The 22,541-nt window shown below is 46.6% G+C and overlaps 2 protein-coding genes across 7 annotated transcripts in view; one reads left to right on the forward strand and one right to left on the reverse strand.

The window, feature by feature from the left end:
• ADRA1D (adrenoceptor alpha 1D) overlaps nt 1–22,541 on the forward strand; it is a 288,706-nt gene that overhangs the window by 77,717 nt on the left and 188,448 nt on the right. The window lies entirely within an intron of this gene.
• The window catches only part of SMOX (spermine oxidase), a 65,604-nt gene that overhangs the window by 16,796 nt on the left and 26,267 nt on the right, over nt 1–22,541 (reverse strand). For 3 of the 6 annotated variants that reach the window (XM_087935661.1, XM_087935666.1, XM_087935662.1), the window contains exons 2-3: nt 6,908–7,138; nt 896–1,126 (exon numbers count right to left, since the gene is read on the reverse strand). In XM_087935661.1, the coding sequence (XP_087791787.1) occupies nt 896–1,126; nt 6,908–7,111 (435 nt within the window). In that variant the 5' untranslated portion in view covers nt 7,112–7,138. Of the gene's footprint in view, nt 1–895; nt 1,127–6,907; nt 7,139–7,918; nt 8,025–9,312; nt 9,540–17,180; nt 17,277–22,541 lie in introns of those variants that run through there. The other 3 variants (XM_087935663.1, XM_087935664.1, XM_087935665.1) reach the window with 3 other exon arrangements.

A 22,541-nucleotide genomic window follows, 5' to 3' on the forward strand; every position in this document is an offset into this window, starting at 1 on the left:
ACGGAGGGAGGAAGGAAAGGAAGGAGGGAGGGAGGGAGGGAGGGAGGGAGGGAGGGGGAGGGAGGAAGGAAGGAAGGAAGGAAGGAAGGAAGGAAGGAAGGAAGGAAGGAAGGAAGGAAGGAAGGAAGGAAGGAAGGAAGGAAAACAAAGAGACAAAGAGAGATGAAGGAAAGAAGAAGAAGGAAAACAGAAAAGAAAGAGACAGAGAAGAGAGGAAGGAAGGAAGGAAAGAAGGAAGGAAAACAAAGAGACAAAGAGAGATGAAGGAAAAAGGAAGGAAGGAAAACAGAAAGAGAGAGAAAGAGACAGAGAAGAGAGGAAGGAAGGAAGGAAGGAAGGAAGGAAGGAAGGAAGGAAGGAAGGAAGGAAAACAAAGAGACAAAGAGATGAAGAAAGAAAGAAGGAAGGAAAACAGAAAGAGAAAGAGACAGAGAAGAGAGGAAGGAAGGAAGGAAGGAAGGAAGGAAGGAAGGAAGGAAGGAAGGAGAGTGAGAAAAAGAGAAGGAAGAAAGAAAGAGAAAAAGAAAGGGAGAAAGACAGGAGAGAGAAAGGAAGGAAAGAGAGACAGAGAGAGAAAGAGAGACAGAGAGGGAGGGAGGGAGGGAGGGAGGAAGGGGAAAAAAAGAGGGAAAGAGAAAGAAAAAAACAAAGAAAGAAAAACAAAGAAAGAAAGATAGAGTCAGAGAAGGAAGGAAGGAAGGAAGGAAGAAGGAAGGAAGGAAAGAAAAGAGGGAGGGAGGGAGATGGAAGGATAGAGAAAGGAAGAAAGAGGGAGAAAAGAACGAAAGAAAGAAAGAAAAAGAGAGAAAGATGGAGACAGACAGGGAGGGAGGAAGAGAAAGGGAGGGGAAAGACAGAGACCAGCGAGGAGGAGGGCCTTCCCAGAGCTACAAACCTCGTTGTATAAATCGCTGAATTCTTCAACCACGTCTTTCGGGATCCTCTGCCCGCCACTGGTGAGGTGGTAGGCGACCCCATTGCGGGAGTAGAGGCTGATGCGGCCCAAGCTCCGCTCATCCTCGGTCGTCTCCTCGAGCAAGCCATTGTCTTCTGCTAGATGATAGACGGGGTTTCCATGCGAGCCGTGGATCCACGTCGCTCCCAGTTCAAAAGTCGCGTCGCTGCAGTGGGGGGAGGCAGGGATGGAGGGAGGGAGGTTAGGTGGGGGGGAGAAGCCAATGTGAGCCCAAGAAAGGGACCCCACCCCACCCCCTGTCCAAGCCAAGGGCAGCAGATTCAGGGATCTCTAACGGAAGGGCTGGGGGCCAACATGGACACTCTGAACGCTTTTCTGCCTCAATGTATTTGTTTTCATCATCGTTGTCGTTGTTGTTGTTGTTGTTGTTATTATCGTTTATAAAATAACTCAAGGCAGAAAACATATCCAACTCATCAACTTCATCCTATTTTCCTCACAACAACAACCCTGCAAGGTGGGTCGGGCTGAGAGGGAGGGACTGGGCCCAAAGTCACCCATCCAGCTTTCATGCCTGAGGCGGGACTAGAACTCACCGTCTCCTGGTGATTGGCCCAAAGGCACCCAGCTGGCTTTCATGCCTAAGGCGGGACTAGAACTCCCCGTCTCCTGGTGATTGGCCCAAAGGCACCCAGCTGGCTTTCATGCCTAAGGTGGGACTAGAACTCCCTGTCTCCTGGTGATTGGCCCAAAGGCACCCAGCTGGCTTCGATGGCTGAGGCGGGACTAGAACTCACCGTCTCCTGGTGATTCGCCCAAACTCACCCAACCGGCTTTCAAGCCTAAGGCGGGACTAGAACTCCCCGTCTCCTGGTTCTTGGCCTGATGCCTTCACCACGAGGCCAAACTGGCTCATTATGAGAGGCAGATTTCCGGCACTCATTCAATCAACTCTCAATTTACACAAGGAGGAAAACAAAGAGAAGCAGATCAAGGCGCTTTCTGGAAAGATCTCTCCGGCCAATACATTTGGGGGAAAGCCGATATATCAAGAATGCTCTCTTCATCAATACAGGGAGTCCTTGACTTACAACAGTTCACTTAGTGAATGAAGTTACAGCAGCACTGAAAAAATGTGACTTGTGACCGTTCTGCACACTTAACGACCGTTGCACCATCCCCATGGTCACGTGATCAAAACTTGGGCGCTTGGCAGTCGACTCATAGTTACGACGGCTGCAGTGTCCCAGGGGGGGTGTCATGTGATCCCCTTCTGCAACCTTCTGGCAAGCAAAGTCCATGGGGGAGCCAGGTTCACTTAACGACCATGTGACTAGTTTAGCAACCGCGACGATTCACTTAACAACCCAGGGCAAGGGAGATCGTCCAATGGGGCAAAACTCACGTAACCACTGTCCAATCGCTTAGCAAGAGGCCCAATTGTAGTCCTAAGTCGAGGACCACCTGTAACCTCAACTGGAACAGGAGCGGTCTGAGATCGTCCTGGCAAGATGCCCATTGATGTCCCTCTAGGAAAATCACCCTGAACCTCAAAAGATTCACGTGAAGTATTACTACCGGTTGGTAAAGCCTTAGTAAGGCCACACCTGGAATCCTGCATCCAGTTTTGGACACCACATTGCAAAAAAAAAAAGATGTTGAGATTTTGGGGAAAAGGTGCAGAGAAGAGCAACTAAGATGATTAAAGGACTGGAGACCAAAACATATGAAGAACGGCTGCAGGATTTGGGTTTGGCCATTCTGGAGAAAATAAGGACTTTTAGGGGTGACGTGATAGTAACATTCCTGTATTTGAGGGGCTGCCCCAAAGAAGAGGCAGTCAAGCTATTCTCCAAAGCAACTGAGGGCAGGACAAGAAGCAACGGGTGGAAACTAATCCAGGAGGGAAGCAGCCTGGAATTAAGGAGAAACTTCCTGACAGGGAGGACAATTAACCCGTGGAACAGCCCGCCGCCAGAAGTTGTGGCTGCTCCATCCCTGGAAGCTTTTCAAGAAGAGACTGGACAGCCACTTGTCTGAAATAGTATTGGTTCCCTTGCTTGAGCAGAGGGCTGGACTAGAAGACCTCCAGGGTCCCTTCCAGCTCTATTCCGATGGATTAACCGAAGCCTGGGGCAGGAATAGCCACACCTCCGCCGGTCCTGGGTGCAAGCTACACCTTGCACCGCCACCCACTTCTTCAAAGGCGAGAAAACTGGGACCCGTCGTTCTGGTGAGAAAGACGGGGAAATGGTGCCTTTTTCACAAGCATTGTCTGTGCCGGTGATGTCCCAGCAGCCCATACCTAAAGTGCACAACCAGGAAACACCGCACAGGTGTGTTGACAGAGGCGATGGGCCCCTAAGGAGCTGTATCCTGAAGGACTTCCGTCCTGTCTGGCAGAACGGTCCCCCCCCACCAACCAGGTCCTATTTTTGGACTCCGGCATTTTGGCAGCCGATGACGGCCGACTTCCCATTCCAGAGTCGTGGCCAAGCGTTCACCGTTCTCAATTGAAAAGGCGGATGCTTGGATTTGTCCAAGCTTCCTTTCTTTGACTGCTTCCCTCCCAGAAGCTCTTCAGATGCCTCCTGAGTTAATGGACTGCTGGGGGTTGATCAACTTAACGGGAGGCCCTGAAGTCACATCAAGAGGAAGCCAGGAGAAGTTCTCCCAGTTAATAAAAACCAGCCAGGTTGGTACCCAAATCCGAACCCAAGCGGTTGGAAATGCAAACAGAGACACGGTACCTTCTTCCACTCATGGTGGCCATGCCCCGAAGTTAAAAAAAAAGTATTGGATTAAAACATGAAAATGGTTCTATGGAACAACGGATGTCAATTAGAACCGGAGCCAGAACTGTTCCTTTTAGGGATAATTAAGGGGAAATATAATAGAAAGTATATAAGTAAATAGCATAACTACGGCAGCGAGATCGCGCTTGCACAACGCTGGAGAAAGGACAACATACCGTCAGAAGGTCTAGTAATTCAAAAAAAATCCTAGAATGTGCAGAAATAGACAAACTCACCCTAGCGCTAAAAGGTAAAGAAGATTCGGAGTATTGTGCGGTATGGGAACACTGGTATGAATGGAAGGACGATAGGAATAAAAATTGTAGAGAGAGGAAGAAGGTATTGTAATATATATGAGTAATTAGAAATGTCTGGAAATGTGTCTTTGTAACGAAGATGCCTCAGTACCGTTAAAGATGTCTGAGATGTGTAAAGAGAAAAAAATTGCAATAAAAAAATTAACAAAATAAAAACAAACCAGCCCTGGTCAAATCCAGCACAGAAAGGAACCGATTCCCACAATCCCGTCTCTTTTACAGGCATAGCTTAGTCCTCGTCCTATTTGTTTTTGTGGCCTTTTGCCCAGATTATTTTTCTCTTTAAAAAAATAAAAAACCAAACCAGCTTCTCTCTCTGCTTGCCAGGAAGGCCAGGACTTGATGTGTCAGCCGAGGACAGGATACAAGGTGCTTGTTGAGCATTTAAATCACAACTAATTGCTCCGTTGTTGTCGCAAGGATGGTTTGTTTTTGCCAAAACTGCTCCGCGCTGCCGGTCTTCTTCTCTCCAGACGTGGGGCCGCTATTTATAGAGCCCCCCACTCCACCGCAAAAGACGGAAGAGAAGATATTTATAATGCTGACGGACGGACGGACGGTCCAAATCGCAGAGCTGCATCCGGCCCGGGGCTGATGAAAGGCAGGAGGACTTGACGGGAGAAAGCAAGAACTTTTCACTCAACTGTCACCGCAGAGAGAACGGAAGGAGCTTCGGGGAAACAATGGAAGGATTGTGTCCAGAAAGACGTCAGAGGAAGGGTAAACTGAGGCAACCTGGCCCGGAGGCAGAACCGGTCGAAAGAACAGATCTTAATACCGGCGTGACCCATTTAGCAGCTTGAAAGAAACCATTTTGGCCGGGAAATTCTCCATGCCAACAGAAGGAAATCACAAGGATTCGTTTAGTGACGACGATGCTGGCGGGGGGGGGAGGAGGAGTACTTAGGACCGTTTTCCCCACTAACTTGGTAGAATTTGAACCAGAAAGAAACTTTTTTTGGAGGGGGGGGGAGTTTAATGAAAAAAGTTTTTTTGGGGGAAAAATATCTGGAACTTTGAGGTTCGTTGATGGCAGCCAGCAAAATCGATTTAATTTGTTTTTTTTGTGCCTAAATACGAAGCAGGATTTAAGCCCCCAAATGGGAGGGCACTTCGATCCCCACCAAGACTGGTTGCAGAGAACGTTGGTGGAATGAGCAAGATCGACAGACGGCTTTTCATAAAAGGAAAATAAAAACCCACACAATGACTTATGTTTCTACCACTTCTGGACTTCGTGCTCCAGAGGTGGGGATGAAACTTCGATTTTGAGTTTTACTGACTAGAAGGTGCTTTTCCAGGAGGCAACGGGACTTCCTTGTATTTCTTTTTTTTCCTTTTCAAGGCTTTTAGCTATACAATTTGGGATTAACCCCCTTGGAATGAGGTTGGAGTAGGAAGGGATTTCCAGAGAGGAAAAAAAAAATTGCAGACTACGGGAACTGTTTGCGCCACTCAGGTGACCCTGAAGACGCAGATAAACCTCCAAGCGGCCTCAAAGACCCTCTAAATGGATGCAAATGACCAGCTGTGTCTGCAAGGAGTTCAAATCCTTCCATTCCCCACCATTCAGTCAGTGCTGAGGAAGCTTCTCGGAAGAGAAGCGAAACATCTTCAAAGAAAAACCAGAAAGTCCAGTTGCCTCTTGAAAAAATAAAATAAAATAAAAGCACTTTTGAGACAACCACAACCTGGATGGCTGAGAATCTCTTTCAGGCTTTTACCGATTAGCTAGATTTGCTTTTATAGAAATGGCTAGTTTATACCCGTATGAAAAAAAAAAAGTAAAAAGTTGAGGTTTATTTTCCCTGCACCAAACGGTGTCAGAAAGTCAGCGGCTTTTCTTCCTTTTTTTCCCCCTTCTTTTCTACGCTCTTCCCTTCCCCTTTTTCCACCCCTGGTTTTCCGTTTTTGCAATTTTTTTTTTGCATTTCGCATATTCTGTGTATTTTGTATAACCGTTGCAGCTTCCCTGTGGTCACGTGGTCTAGATTCAGAGGCTCGGCCACTGACTCATATTTATGACGGGTTGCAGCGTCCGGGAGTCATGGGATCACTTTCTGCAACCTTCCATAATCAGAGTCAACGGGGAAGCCAGGATCTTTCAGAGAAATCTAAACGTGAATTTGAATTTATCTGGCCTGATGCATCTATGTCCCCTTTTGATCCTCACACCCGTGAACTGAAAAAAATTATGATCAACTTTAAAGATACTAAGAATCCTCTGCCATATGCACATTTCTCCAATCTTCACACCTGCACACACACACACACACACACACACATGTACAAAAGAGCCAATGGTGAAGATACTGGCATGGAAATCAGGCGACGGTGAGTTCTAGTCCTGCCTTACGCATGAAAGCTGCTAGGTAACTTTGGGCCAATCACCAGGCGACGGGTGACTTTGGACAAGTCATTTTCTATCAGCTAACCCACCCTCACAGGGCTGTTGTTTTTGTGTGGGAAAGTAGGAGGAGGAAGGAGCATTAAGTACGTTCACCACCTTGCGTTACTCATGAAGTAATAAAGGTGGGATAAAAATTTAATAAATTAACGTATATTTAAAATCCTGTTTGGACCGGAACCGCTAGGCTGGGGGGTGGGAGGGAAGGTGGGGGTCTCTCTGCAACCCCAGGCATCCCATCTCCATCCTTGAGAATCGCAGAACAAAAGAGTTGGAAGGCACCTGGTAGGTCATCTAGTCCAACCCCCTGCTCAAGGAAGAAACCCTATGCCATCTAATAACTGAATAACAGAGTAAAAGAGGGACCTTGTAGGTCATCTAGACCAACCCCACCCAACCCCATTTCAGACCTTTCAGAAAAATCACCTCCGGATCAAAACCGAACGTCCCGAGGTGCCGTCCCCTTACCGAGTTTCACGCTTTGGACTCTGCCTCCGATTCGATCCGACGCTTCGAGAACTGTCACATCCGTGAATCCGTTTTCTAGGAGGGTTTTGGCTGCCGAGAGGCCAGCAAGGCCCGCTCCGATCACTACTATTCGCGGCTGTCGTGCTCCTCGTGGGCCACTACTAAGGGGGTCATCCGTACTCTCTGCCGATGTATCACCACTTTGCATGCCGTCCAAACTCTCTTTCTAATGAACCTGCCGAGAGATTCCAAAAAAGTCTATTTAGATATAAAAGCAATAAGCCCCTCACGCATCATCACAAAATCTCCAGAACCGCAAAGCCTACAACCTTAAAATTTGGCCCGTAGGTTCCTCTTGGCTTCTAGGGGCTCACCAAGAAAGGATTTTTCCAAATGACCATCAGAGTATTTAGAGTATTTCCTATATTTTATTATTAACATGCTCTGATGCTAAGGAGTTCTACTCCCCCTTCCCACCTGGAAAGAAATCTCTTCCAAACACAAAACACAAGCAGAGGAGAGGAATTTCAGTTTCACAGCACCACCAAGCAGCTTTAGTCCAGAACAGTTGAGCTAAGCCATGCCCAGGCTCCTTGCTGTCTCCTTCTTGCTCACCCAGCAAATACTCTTTCAGTTTCCAAACAGCCCTCTACTCTCTCACACACGGACAGGACGCTGGTCAGATGAATACCGATGGATGCTGGTAGGCAGAGATAAGATGATAGATAGATGGATAGATGGATAGATAGATAGATGGATGAGAGAGGGAGAGAGAGGGGGGAGAGAGAGGGAGAGAAGAGGGAGAGAGGGAGAGAGAGAGAGAGAGAGAGAGAGAAAGAGAGAGATCCCTTCAGTGCATGTGCGAGCGCCAAGGCTCTTCCTCTTGTCCCTTCACATCCCTCCTAATCCACCTCTTTGAGACTCTGCCTGGAAGAATCGTCCAGGCTGCAGGCTAAGCTGACCTAAAATCCTGCATCAGCCGGAATTCGCCGGGAAGCGCCAATGACCAACCAACCTGGAATAAAATGCCTCAGACTTGAAAGATGAAAAAGCTTCGGAAACTACCCAGCGATCAAAAGAAGCGTTTTTAAGAGTGGGCGCCCATTTTAAGATCTGGCGTTTCTTTTTATAGACGCGTCGGATCTACCAGAGGGGCAATTTTGTGGTCAAAGACTTTATTTTATTTTTATTTTTAAAAAAACACCACTCCAGACGCTGCCCCGTGGATTGGCTTCTCGAGACCCACAGCAACACACTAAAATAGAATAGAATAACTGAGTTGGAAGGGACCTTAGAGGTCTTCTAGTCCAACCCCCTGCCTAGGCAGGAAACCCTACACCACTTCGGACAAATGGTTATCCAACATCTTTTTAAAAACTTCCAGCGTTGGAGCATTCACAACTTTTGGAGGCAATTTGTTCTACTGATTAATTGTTCTCACTGTCAGGAAATTCCTCCTTAGTTCTAAGTTGCTTCTCTCCTTGGTCAGTTTCCATCCTTATTGCTTCTTGTCCTGCCTTCAGGGGCTTTGGAGAGTAGCTTGACTCCCTCTTCTTTGGGGCAGCCCCTGAGAAACTGGAAGACCGCTATCCTGTTTCCCCTAGTCCTTCTTTGCAGGAGACTAGATCCATGATGGCAAACCCATGGCACGCATGCTGAAAGTGGCACGCAGAGCCATTTCCCCTGGCACGCGAGAGGTTGCCTGGAAGAGCCCCTCTGCGCATGCTTGTGTGCGCCGCCGCCCAACAGCTGATTGTTGGGTACCTGAGGCACATGCGCAGGGGGGCCGGGAGGGTGCATGGGAGACGTGCGTGCATGCGCAAACATGCATAGCACGCGAGGGGGGATCACACTTGCATGTGAAGGAGGCCTTGCGGGGGCAGCACGCACTGCCTTCTGGGTGCTGGCCTGCGAGCCTGCGCAAGCGAGCACACGCACAGTTATCGGCACGGGAGCTGAAAAAAGTTAGCCACCACTGGACTAGACGTGTCCAATCCCAGCAACTATTCTTCCTGTGTTTTAGCCTCCAGTCCCCTCTTTCCGTGGCTCTGGTCCGCACTCTTTCTAGAGTCCCGACATCTTTTTCATATCGTAGTGACCAAAGGCAGATGCAAATATTACAAGTGGAGCCTTAGCATTATAAACTGGCATGAACACCTCACGCGGTCTTGATTTTCTCCCTCTGTTTATGCAGCCTAGAACCGGGTTGGCTTTTTTGGGCAGTTGCTGCACCCGGCTGGCTCCTATTTCAGTGGTTGTCCACTAGGACAGCGGTCACCAACCGGTGGGCCACGGCTGCAGAGAAATCTCACCCGCAGAGCAAGCCCCCAAAGCAATTAATCCAGGTTGCGCAGAAACACAAGGCTGCGCCGCCCACATGGCCCGCGGGAACCCTCACTCACTCCTTACCCGGTAAACTTATTTGCTAAGTTGCTATTTCCCCTTTTTCCGACCATCAGCTGTTCTGCTGTGTTGGGAGATTTAGATTAGCCAGGAAGCAGGAAACGGTTGGATTTCTTGCTTTCTAGCTAGTCTTTAGATCTTCGGCTCTGCTTTTAAGCACAGCCAAACCTCCCTTAGGACTGAAGGTCCTATTATTCATTGCAGACTCACCGCAAGCAAATTTTATGTGACAGACTAAGCTAGCCGATGGCAGATAGATAGATCACTGAATGATTCTGTGAGCAACTCAATCTGCCTGCTTTGCCTGATTTTGGGTAAAAGTTGCTCTCTTTTTTTATATATAAAAAATTCAATATTTATATAAATATTTATAATATTTACATACAAGCCATGCCCAGTCACATGACCAAGCCACACCCACAAATTAGGCCACACCCACAGAACCAGTTAGTGGTCCCTGGGATTTAAAATTATGAGTTTGGTGGTCCCCAAGGTCCAAAAGGTTGGCGACCCCTTCACTAGGACACCGAGATCCCTCTCACAGTTACTACTGTTGAGCGAGGTATCACCTATACCGGACCTGTGCATTTGGTTTCTCTTGCCTAAGTGCAGAACCTGACTTTTTTCACTCTTAAATTTCATTTTGTTAGATAGCGACCCATGTTCAAGTCTGTCAAGATGGCTGCCCTCTTTTTGGAGGGTCAAGGACCCCGCTGAGCCTTTGAAGTGGGTGGGGTTGCGGGACCCTCTAAAAAGCTGGCGGAGGAGCCAAGGCAGAGCTGGCAGTACCCCTCAAATTAATGACAGAGCTGAGCAGAAGGAAGGCGATAACGCTGCACTGAAGAACCAAACGAAAAACAGAGAGCCCCCCCTGTGGTTGGTGACGGGGGGTAGAAAAAGAGGGTTTTGAAGGGAATAAGCGAAGTAAGACAAGGAGGGACCCTTTGGGATTTGGGGAGCCCAGGATCAGCCCCTTTTCTATAAAGAGCGGGCCAAGAGATGGGTCCTTGCTGAATGACATTGCTGAGTGACAGCTGGTTAGGGAATTCTGGGAGTCGAAGTCCACACATTCTGACCGGGGAATTCTGGGAGTCGAAGTCCACACATTCTGACCAGGGAATTCTGGGAGTCGAAGTCCACACATTCTGACCGGGAATTCTGGGAGTCGAAGTCTACACATTCTGACCGGGAATTCTGGGAGTCGAAGTCTCACATTCTGACCAGGGAATTCTGGGAGTCGAAGTCCACACATTCTGACCAGGGAATTCTGGGAGTCGAAGTCCACACATTCTGACTGGGAATTCTGGGAGTTGCCAGATGCTTTAAGTTACATCTTAAAGTCACCAAAATCGAAAAACTACTTTAGGCCAATGCCATCAAATTTCTTACACACCGGGTTTTGATTTAGCTACAAGGGGGACATGTATACACGCACTGGTGTATTAACCATTAAGCAGACTAAGCACATGTTTAGCGCACCAGTTCCAAAGGCGGCACCACAAAAACTTTTATCCAGCCTAAACTTGGCCTGGTTTGTACAGTATATATAAAGGGGGCACCAAGATTTGTCAGTACTTAGGGCACCAGTGAGCCTTAATCCGCGTCTGTATGCATGTTTACATATATGCCTTTACACACACACACAACTATACACACCCATACACAGATGCAAACCCTTTGCCACCAATTTGTCTTCTCTCTATAGATAATATGGCTGATTTGACAAAAGCAAGAAGGAAACTGCCACGTAGCAAGTTTTGTTTTTCCTATTTTTCCCTTTTTCTTCTTCTTCTAAAGAATCTGAAACCATTACAACAGCAAACTGCCTGCAACCGTTAGGGAAGGAAATTGTGGGCACCTTCTGGAGATAATAAAGCTTGATTTGTACAAGAAGATCTGGCAGGAAAAGGCCTAGCATACCATGAGTACGTCTCCACTATTGTCCTCTGGGATAAAATAAAAGAAATCGAATACTCCGGTTGGCATCCAGGCAGCGGTCATGGGAAATGGGGGCACCTGACCCCAGAAGCCTCTGGGTTTGATCAAGCCTTTTCGATGCCTGCTTTAAAGTTCTGAGCAGAAGAACCTCTTTAGAGACTGCAAAGGTAATCCTCAGCTTATAACCATTCGTTTAGTGACCAAAGTTTCTTTTCTTTTCTTTTTTTAAATACTTTTTATTAAACTTTTACACTTTTAAAAACAAATCATATATACAATTTTTGCAGTAAGTTGTGGCATCGACTTTTCCATTTTCATTTACATACATACATACATACATACATACATACATACATACATACACACACACATCATTTACATCTATATTTTGCATTATCTTTTATTCCTATTATCTAACCAAATATCCATTCTTCCCAGACCGTATAGTATCCTTTTTCTGCCTTCTCCTGCAATTCTGTTGTAAGTTTATTCATTTCTGCACAATCCATAATTTTCTTTATAATCATATTATCTATTATCTTTATAATTTTAATAATAATAAGTCTTTATTGATTAGCCCTTGGGCCATATCAAAGTGCAAAGTTCCAGCAACCATTTGTTACTAACATTTAATAAAAGCAATTCAAAATGAAATTTGATAAAATACTACTTAAAATGGAATCTAGACAAAATACGATTTAAGATGAAACAGTGATAAAATACAATCCAAAATAAAATTGTGATAATGTACAATAATTTAAGATATAGATCAAATCTAATAACATTATATTTCGGAGTCGCCCTTGCAATCTACCTCTATCTCTAATTTCCAATTTGAGGCACGCGTTATTCTAGCTGCTGTCAGTCATGTGTGTTTTTATATATTCAATGTTTTTCTGGTATTCACCTCTGATTATCCCTAATAAGAACATTTAATGACTGAAGTTTCAAGGCCCTGAAAAAGCGACTTATGACCGTTTTTCACACCTACAACTGTGGCCGCATCCCCATGGTCAGGGGATTAAAACTTGGAAACTGGTTTGTATTTACGATGGTCACAGCGTCCTGGGGCCCCATAATCCCCTTTCCCAACCTTCTGACACGTCAACAGGAAAGCCAGGTTCACTTAACAACCAGGTGGCTAATAACTGCGAGGACTCGCTTAACAACGGTGGCAGGGAAGATAGTAAGAAAGAACAACCGCTGTTCTTGTTTAGCAACAGCTGAATTGTGGGTCGTAAGTCAAGACCAATTTCTATATAACAGATAACAGATAATCAGAGTTGGAAGGGACCTTGTATGTCATCTAGTCCAACCCCCCCACCCAAGCGGGAGACCCTACACCATTTCTGACAAATGGCAGTCCAATCTCTTCTTGAAAGTCCATTCTGAAAGTGTAGAGCTGAAGAAGCTCCTTGGATGAGAAGCGAAACATCTTCAAAAGAAAAAAACAGGAAAGTCCAGGTGCCTCTTATAAAAAAAAGCACCTCTGCGACACCCACGAACCAGATGACTGAGAATCTCCACAGAGATTTTCCTTTCCTTTCCTTCCTCTTTTCTTCCTTTATTTTCCTTCCCTTCCCCTTTTCTTCCTTTCTTTTTCCTTTCCTTCCTGTTTTCTTCCTTTCTTTTTCCTTTCCTTTCCTTTCCTTTCCTTCCCTTCCCTTCCTCTTTTCTTCCTCCTTCCCTTCCCTTCCCTTCCTCTTTTTCCCTTTCTTTTCCTTTCCTTTCCTTTCTCGTTTTTCCTTTCTTTTTCCTTTCCTTCCCTTCCCTTCCTCTTTTCTTCCTTTCTTTTCCTTTCCTTTCCTTTCCATTCCTTCTTTCCCAAAAGGTGCTTTTTTTCAAGAAGCAAACGGATTTTCTCGCTTTTTCTGTAGAAGACATTTTGCTTCTCATCCAAGAAGCTTCCTCAGCTCTGACTGAAGAATTGACAAATCCTTCCATTCCCCCACCATCCAGTCAGAACTGAGGAAGCTTCTTAGATGAGAAGCGAAACGCCTTCCAAAGCAAAAACAAGACAATCCGGTTGCCTCCTGAAAAAAAAAAAAAAAAGGCACCTCTGGGACAACGGATGACCTGACGGAGAATCTCCTCAGGCATTTGTTTACGTCCCCTTCGCAAGAAGAGCATAAACAGGAGGAGGAAACCAGGCCACGTCCTGGCAGACGCCTCCTCCTCCTCCAAAATGCCATTTGTGTCGTTTCCTGTCATCCGCCAAGTGTTCACAGATTTATTTTCGAGACTGGCCTTTTCAAGACCTCCAGATCTTCCCTGGCAGGCGAAAACCGCTGATACGAACCTTGGATCAACTGAGCGGTTCTCAACTTACAACCTATCTGTCAACTAAAAAGATACTCCGTTGGGTCTTTTTAGCTGCCAGAAAAAGGGAGTGAGGGAAAACAGTGCATTCCTTAAGTGCCTAAATAATCACCCTGGCAGCCCAAAGCTGTTGGCGCGCAAGAGTATTACTGGGAGAGCCTGATTGATGACTCTTGGCTATGGATGTGTCCCATTGGAGAATATACATCCAGGCGGTGGAGGGAAGACCAGGGTCAAGGGGGAAATGAAGGATGTATTTTAGTGTTGGTTGCACCCAGCTAATGCCAACATAGCCACTTCTAATAAATCAATTTCCTTTTCTCTGAGAGACGCAGCTCGAGACTTATGATTTGAACGGGGGTGGATTTGTTGGACTCCTGACACTATCGTTTAGTGACCGTTCCAAGTTGAAAAAAAAGGGACCGTTTTTTACATTGACGACCATTGCAACATCCCCCGTTTATCACGTGATTAAAACTTGGACGTTTGGCAACGGGTTCACACTTAAGACGGTCGCAGTGTCCCGGGGTCACGTGATTGGAGGGGTTTGCCAATAATAAATAATAATAAATAATTTTGGAGCGTAGGTGACAGAAATCAAAAGGAATCTGCCAGCCCCGAAATGAGTTTGCACGTATAATTTGGGCATGCAAATCGCTTTGTCTAGGTAGTCCTCGTCTTACGACCATAACTGAGCCCAAAATGTCTGGTGCAGAGGAAGATCATTGTTTAAGTGAGTTTTGTCCCCGTTTTACGGCCTTTCTTGCCATTGTTGTTAAGCGAACCACTGCAGTTGTTAGTCACACCATCTGTCAGGATTCCGGCAATGATCCCCATTTAAATCATGAGTCTTGAGCCAAACTTCCCAACCTTCAAAGGATTTATTGGGAGCTACATATGCACTGCCTGGTAGCTCCAGCTTGCTATTTAAAAGTCTGTTTAATTGCAACGCTGGGAATTATTTTCATTCCCAGCCTGTAATGAATCTCAAAACAGTCCCTCGAGATCAGCACCCACCTTTCTTTCCTGTGAAGTGCTGCCCATAACAGAAGGGTCCAATGAACTAGAAAAGAAACCAACCGAAATACAAAGAGCTTCAAGGTTGAATCCGAACAGAGCAAACGACTTTGCTTCCTGCAAAGGTTTCTCTACCTTTGCCTGTCCTTTATCCCTTATGGGAGGGGCAATCACCTTCCAGCTTTAGTCCCGAGTTGCCCCTTTTGTTTCAGCTGCTCTCACCATCTAGCAGCTCTGCGCATGCGTGCACTGGGAACAGGCTCCCCTTATTCTTCTGCCTCGCTGCTGCCAGACTCCAGAGGCTCCAGAGGCAGCACCCCACTCCCAGACAGCCCCGGTCCCATCTCTGCATCGGATGCAGAACCCTCATCCGCGTCCTCTCCAGACTCCCGGACTGGTCCCTGTTCTTCCCCTCTGTCGGATGCACCGGCTGCCAGCGAACCACAACAGTAGCCGACTCTGAGGCAGATCGTTGTCACCCTTGTCCCTGGTTTTCCCTTATCCCCTGGGTGCATCACAATTCATATTCTCCAATGGGACACATCCATAGCCCAGAGTCATCAATCATGTTCTCCAGTTAGAATTTTGCCCGGCAGAAACTTCAGTCACTATTACTATCTTTGAAAAACTATGTTAAGAAATGCGCTTTCGATTTCCAAGCTGCCGCACTGCTCTTCCAAACCCCTTTCTGCCCCCCCGCCCCCTTTCTCTTGGCAACTCTAAAAAGACCATATTTTAAAAAGAAATATTTTATGAGTTGACATTGTCATTAATTATTTTGCCAGTCAGGAGGTCGCAAAAGGGAATCCCCTAACCCCCGGGACACTGCTACCGTCATAAATATGAGTCGGTGGCCGAGCCACGTGATTTTGATCAGGTGACCACGGGAGGGGGGGGTGCTGCAGCAGTCGTAAGTGTGAAAAGTGGCCATGCCGCTTCCACCCCCTTTTCCTCACTTCCAATGCTCACTTGAAGGGGCCATTGCAAGTTACTTATTACCTGCAAATAAATAAATAACCGTTTTCTCCTTTGCCAAAAAAAACCATGGCGGATATTATCCTGAAGGAATTCTGAGCTGAGCTCATTTCCAATGCCGCTTTTCTTTTCTTTCTTTTTTTGAAAAAAAAATTGAATAAACATTAAAACAGTTGCACACAATGCAACTTTCGTGGCAATTATTTTGCCATACATACTATAACATGTCACAACTCATCTCTTCCTTATTCTATATTTACATGATTTCCTTGCACTTTTTTTTTACATAGTCATTATATCCACTCTATTAACATTGTCTTTAGCTTAAAAATCTTCCACCTTCCGTCTTATAAAGCATCACAATTTTTTAAATTCCGACTTCCTTTCTTTGAGTCTAACCATTGATACATTTTGTTCCAGACTTCATAATATTCGGTTTCACCCTTATCTTTAATTTCTAACCTTAGCCTGCACAGACCAAAATTTTCTTTATTATTTCACTTTCCTCGGGGATATTCCCATTCGTCCACTTTGGGGCACAGACCAATTTTGCAGCAGTTATAACATGCAACATTAAATATATCATTCCTTTACTGCATTTTTTCCTTCTATAATTCCCACTAGGAACAATTCTGGTCTGAACTGCACTTTTTGGCCAAGAATCTTTTTCAACCGTATCTTAATTTGCTACCAAAACTCTTTAGCTTTGGTGCATGACCACCACATGTGATAATATGTCCCTAACACTGTGTGTTACATTTCCAACATTGTGGTGATACCTTTTTGGCTCATTTTTGCCAGTTTTGTTGGATTCCCACTTTTCTAAAGCAAACAGATCTCTTATCCAACCTAAAATAATTTTCCCCAACATTTGCAGAAGGAAGTTTTGCAAAAACCGAGGGGAACATCCATTTGCAAAACCCAAACCTGCAGCTTTTATCGGCAAAGAAAGAAAGTGGAAGAAAATTCCTTCGCCCAGGCCAGCTGATGTCACTTCCCTTCAGGATTCAGTCAGCCGAAGACACACGCACACCAGCCAAAGCATACAAGGACGTATGCAGCTTTGTACACACGCAAAGACCGAACTTGGAAGCGGCACACACCCCTGTCTGGCCCATTCTCAAATTCCCACCCACCTTTTTGGACTCAAAAGTTCTCCTTAGACCTGGAACAAAGACCATGAAGTGTGTGCTGCACCCATACAAAAACACACCGAGGTTTTTCCTTTGTTCCCGTTCACAGAAGAAGGAGAAGAAGAACGTGCTTTTTGGGGGGTAAGAACAAAATCCAGATGTTCGTTCCGCTTTTCTCCAAACTGCATGCGGGCCAACACATGTTTTCTTTTGATTCCTTTTTGCAGAAGAACAAGAAAAGATTTTTTGGGGTGGAGGGGTGGAGATACGGACAAAATCCAGCTGTGCTTTTCCCCCCCCTTCCCCCAAAGACCCTTGTCTTGCACTTTTGCACGCTCAGGCCCAGAAGTTCTCTTTCGTTCACATCCTCAGAAGAACAAGACATATTTTGTAGCAGGGCAAAATCCAGGCGTATTTTGTCCGCCTTTCTCCAAAGGGAAAACGTTCGATTTGCAAACACACACACGCACACATACACACACACCAACTCACACTTTCGCAGACCAAGCCGACACATGTCCCAGCCACCTGTTCTGTCCAACTGGTTCCTCTGACTGGCTGCATTTCCGCCACAACACAACAACCAGACAATTATACGCCTGCTTTTTTTTTAATAAGCGACGAAACCAGCTAGCCAACTTTGAGGCCACTTGCCACCTACGTGACTTCAAATCCTATTGTTTTGGGCCTGGTTTGGGCAAAAAAGGAAGGGGGGGGGAATCTAGAAGCAGATTTCCTGGAATCAAGAGGGATTAAGGGAAGGGAAAACACTCCGTTGGAAGCCGCCTGGGAGACTTTTGCGTGACTGACCAGGAGACGGGGAGTTCTAGTGCCAGCCTTAGGCACGAAAGCCAGCTGGGTGCCTGTGGGCCAGTGCCTGTCTCTCACCTCACAGGCCAACCCACCTCACAGAGTGGTTGTCGTGGGGGAAAATAGGAAGAGAAAGGTGTGTTGGATATGTTCACCGTCTGGAGTTATTGCAAAAATAATAAAGGCAGGTTACTAGGTAGGTAGGTAGGCAGGTAGGCAGGTAGGAAGGAAGGCAGGAAGGCAGGCAGGCAGATAGAGAGACGGACAGACAGAGTTTGAGAGATAGAGATAGAGAGGGAGATATATATGAGGGATAGAGAGAGGGAGATGGAGATAGATAGATAAATAGATAGACAGATTGATAGATAGATAGATAGATAGATAGATAGATAGATAGATAGATAGATAGATAGATAGATAGATAGGCAGGCAGGCAGGCAGGCAGTCATAGATAGATGGTAGGTAGGTAGGTAGGCAGGTAGGCAGGCAGTCAGGCAGGCATAAATGGGTGGATGGATGGACAAACAGGCAGACAGACAGACAGACAGACAGATGATAGATGGATAGATGGTAGGTAGGTAGGTAGATAGGCAGGAAGGCAGGCAGGCAGGCAGAGATAGATAGATAGATAGATAGATAGATAGATAGATAGATAGATAGATAGATAGATAGATAGATAGATAGATAGGCAGGCAGGCAGGCAGGCAGGCAGGCAGGCAGGCAGGCAGGCAGGCAGGATAGATAGATAGATAGATAATAGGTAGGTAGGTAGGTAGGTAGGTAGGTAGGTAAATAGGCAGGCAGGGATAGATATAGATAGATAGATAGATAGATAGATAGATAGATAGATAGATAGATAGATAGATAGATAGATAGATAGATAGATAGATAGATAGATAGATAGATAGATAGGCAGGCAGGCAGGCAGGCAGATAGATTGATCGATAGATCGATCTCTCCTTCACGGCAGCCCCTCAAATCCTGGAAGGCTGCTCTCCTGTCTCCCCCTCTCGTCCTTCCCTTCTCCAGACTGGCCAAGCCCAGTTCTTGCAACCGTTCTCCATACATTTTTTGTCTCCAGGCCTGGAATCATCTTAGCTCCTCTTCTCTGAATCCAGATGCTTTGAGTTTAAATGCTGGCTTTAAAGAGACAAAGAGCTCATTCAGCAGGGAAGGAATGCGTGCAGGCACACACCCGCCCCCTGCACGCACATGCACACACACACACACACACACACACACACACACTGTTGCAGAGTTCACCCCAAGTTCACACTGCAGAGTATGGCTGGGTGGGCACAGCTGCCACGGAGCAGGTGGGAGCCCGGTTCAACTGGCAGGGCTTGTTTGTGGCATCTCCTGGGTGAGACTTCGATGACCCTCGGATGCTTCAAATTCTTTCCGTTTTTTTTTCCAGCAAAAACCAAGGCTGGTTTCGCAGAATTATAGGATATCAGAGTTGGAAGGGACCGTGGAGGTCTTCTAGTCCAACCCCCTAGTCAAGCAGGAGATCTGTGTCATTTCAGACAAATGGCTGTCCGATCTCTTCTTAAAAAGCTTCCGGTGATGAAGCACCCACAACTTCTGGTGGCAGGCTGTTCCCCTGGTTTCATTGTCCTCATTGTCAGGAAATTCCTCCTTAATTCCAGGTTGCTTCTCTCCTTGATTAGTTTCCATCCAGTCCTTCTTTTTCTGCCTTGGGGGGGTGAGGGGGGGTGGCTTTGGAGACTAGCTTGACCCCCTTCCTCCTCTCTGGGGCAGCCCCTAAAATATTGGGAGGCTGCTATCATGTCGCACCCTGGTCCTTTTCATGAAACGAGAGCTACCCAATTCTGGCAACTGGTCTTCATTTCTTTCAGCCTCCAGTTCCCTAATCATATTTGATGCGCTTCTCTGCACCAGGAAGGAAGGAAGGAAGGAAGGAAGGAAGGAAGGAAGGAAGGAAGGAAGGAAGGAAGGAGGGAGGGAGGGAGGAGTGAAGGAAGGAACAAAGGAAAAGAAGGAAGGAGAGAGGGAGAGAAGGAAAGAAGGGGAGGGAGGGAAGGAAGGAAGGGGGAGGGAGGAAGGAAGGAAGGAAGGAGGGAGGGAGGGAAGGAGGGAGGGAAGGAGGGAGGGAAGGAAGGGGGAGGAGAGAAGAGGAGAAGGAAGGAGGGAGGGAGGGAGGGAGGGAGGAGGGAGTGAAGGAAGGAACAAAGAAAAGAAGGAAGGAGGGAGGGAAGGAAGGGGTGGGGAGAAGAGAGAGAAGGAAAGGGAAACAAGGAGAAAGAAAGGGAAGGAAGGGAGGAAGGAAGGAAGGAAGGAAGGAAGGAAGGAAGGAAGGAAGGAAGGAAGGAAGGAAGGAGGGAGGGAGGGAGGAGGGAGTGAAGGAAGGAACAAAGAAAAGAAGGAAGGAGGGAGGGAAGGAAGGGGGGGGAGAAGAGAAGAGAAGGAAAGGGAAACAAGGAGAAGGGAAGGAAGGAAGGAAGGAAGGAAGAAAGGAAGGAAGGAAGGAAGGAAGGAAGGAAGGAGGAAGGAAGGAAGGAAGGAAGGAAGGAAGGAAGGAAGGAAGGAAGGAAGGAAGGAAAAGACCGTGGCTAGGACATGAGGAAAAAAGTCTGCAAACACACTCCTAATTTGTTCACTGTTAACGAGTCCATGTCAAAAGCCCTTGGTTTTTACGTTTTAACCGTGCCGGTGGGGACCGTGGGCTACTTGTGCAAAAAGGAGCCCAGAAGAGCCCCCAGTGGTGACCCCACTCTTGCCCCATTCCTGTTCCTGACAGCACCGTCTCAGATCAGTGGATTAAAAGGGATTTTCCATTCCTACAATATAGACCCCAAACGCCCTAGGGACAGAGGTCCCCAAACTTGGCCACTTTAAGACTTGTGGGCTCTGCTCTGCTGGCTGGAGAATTCTGGGAGTTGAAGTCCACCAGTCTTAAAAGTGGCCAAGTTTGGGGACCCCCAAATGCCTAGAAAGACCCTGTAAACGTGTCGAGGATTTTCAAAAGAGCCGGGTGCACAAAATCTTAAACTTTGCAACCGAACGCAGCTGTTGGCTCCTCCAGCTTTCCAACAACCACAAACGAGAGAGACGACAACTCGCCCACAAAAACTGGGACTCTGCTATTTTGGGGGATAAACTTCCGAGGCTGAGAAGTATATTTGGCGGATCTCGAACAGAATAAGCGGCCAGAAAAATGACAACAATATTTAGAGTTAACAAAGGGACAAAATTAGGGACAGACTTCAGATAAGCCACAGGGTTCCTACAGCTACGTGGCTGTTTGTTCCCGGTGGGAAACAAATAAATGGAAAGAGCCTAGATAATTTTTTTTTTGGGGGGTGGTGGATATTTACAAGGCTCCACAGGTGGAAAAGCGACTAGCAGTCTTCAACGCACAACCACAATTTGAGCCCAAAATTGACGTTGCGAAGGGAGAAATTTGTGAATTTGCCCCGCTTTATGACTTTTCTGGCCCAGTTTCTTAAGTGAATCACTGCACTTCTTGAATTAGTAACACGGGTTGTTAAGCCCACCTACAGGGACGAGACCACAGCTGAGTCAGTTTCAGGGGTGAAGCCTTAAAAACCAGGAGATGGTGAGTTCTAGTCCTGCCTTAGGCATGAAAGCCACTGGGTGACTTTGGGCCAATCACTAGGAGACCGTGAGCGTCCTACTGTAAACCAAATTTAGCTACATTTCCATTTCTTTCTTTTTTTTAAATGCATACCTGTAATTTCTTTAAATTACTATTCTCTCCTTCTTTTCTGTGCTTTTTATAACATTGGAAACTTATGATGAGAAGGCATTTTTTTTTTTAGACTGTAACAAACCTCAAAACCTCCCAAAATAACAGACTTCCTGGTAGTTCTCCCAACTGGAGAATCCTACCCTGAGGAACGTTGCGTGGCAAGTAATATTTTTAGCAAAACTTTTACACCTTCCCACTGCAACTCCGCTTACAATGTCCCTGGAGTAAAACAGAGCTAGAAGTCTGCTTCCTAGCCTTCAACTTCCCGCTCTCCCCAATAATTTATTTAATAAACGTTTTACGAAGCAGAGAATTGTTAAAGAAACCACAAAGCCCATCCGCATATGGTCTGCATTCTCCCTCTTCCGAAGCAGGCTTCATCACTTAAGGGCATGAATCGGAAAAACAGAGTTGGAAGGGACCTTGGAGGTCTTCTAGTCCAACCCCCTTGCTCAATGTTGTGGTCTGCCTGCAGCAGGTGCGGATGGCTGAGGTCTCAGAGAGCGAGGACTCAGGTGAGGGGCCTGCGTGTGATGCAGGGATGGGGCCAGGACCATTAGGGAGTGGAGATGGTGGAGGCTGGCAGAAGTGAGGAAGAGGCCCCCGAGGAGCCTGTGCCCAGTGCGCGTGTGCGCAGGGCTGCTCAAAGGAAAGAGCAGCTACAGCAGCATGGGAGACTCGGGAGTAAGGCTGCAAGGTAATGGCTCCTCCCTTAAGAGATAAAAGCCAGCTGAGAAACCGGAGCTCTTTGCAGGAAGCAAAGAAGTTTGATACTCGAGTCTGGTGGACGTTCGGAATATCTGAGCTGGTGTTTGGAGACTCTTTGATTTATTGTTCAGGAACTTTTATCTGTTGTTCTTGACAGCCTTGCAAAAATTTAGCCAGGCCCTTTCTTATCGGAGCTAATGAGTGGAAGGAGCCTTTTATCCGTGAAGGAACGGGATTCGTAAACGAAACAGTAAAAGGTTGCGTTGGTACCTTTGTCTCGTGTTTGCTTTCTGGGAACCGGGTTTGGGTCACAACACTCAGGCAGGAAACCCTCCATCCCATTTCAGACCAATCGCTCTCCAATCTCTTCTTGAAACCCTCCAGTGATGGAGAAACCACAACTTCTGGTGGCAAGTTGTTCCCCTGGTTAATTGTTCTCACTGTTAAGAAGTTTCTCTTTAATTCCAGGTTGCTTCTTTCCTCCGTTAGTTTTCATCCATTGCTTGTCCTGCCTCCTGGAAAATATGTTGACTCCCTCTGGTTTGTGGTCGCCCCTCAAATATCAGAAATATTGCTATTATGTCCCCCCTACTCCTTCTTTA

The sequence above is a fragment of the Pseudonaja textilis genome, chromosome 6 (assembly GCF_049901715.1).
Source record: "Pseudonaja textilis isolate UNSWEBS1 chromosome 6, rPseTex1.2, whole genome shotgun sequence".
NCBI lineage: Eukaryota > Metazoa > Chordata > Lepidosauria > Squamata > Elapidae > Pseudonaja > Pseudonaja textilis.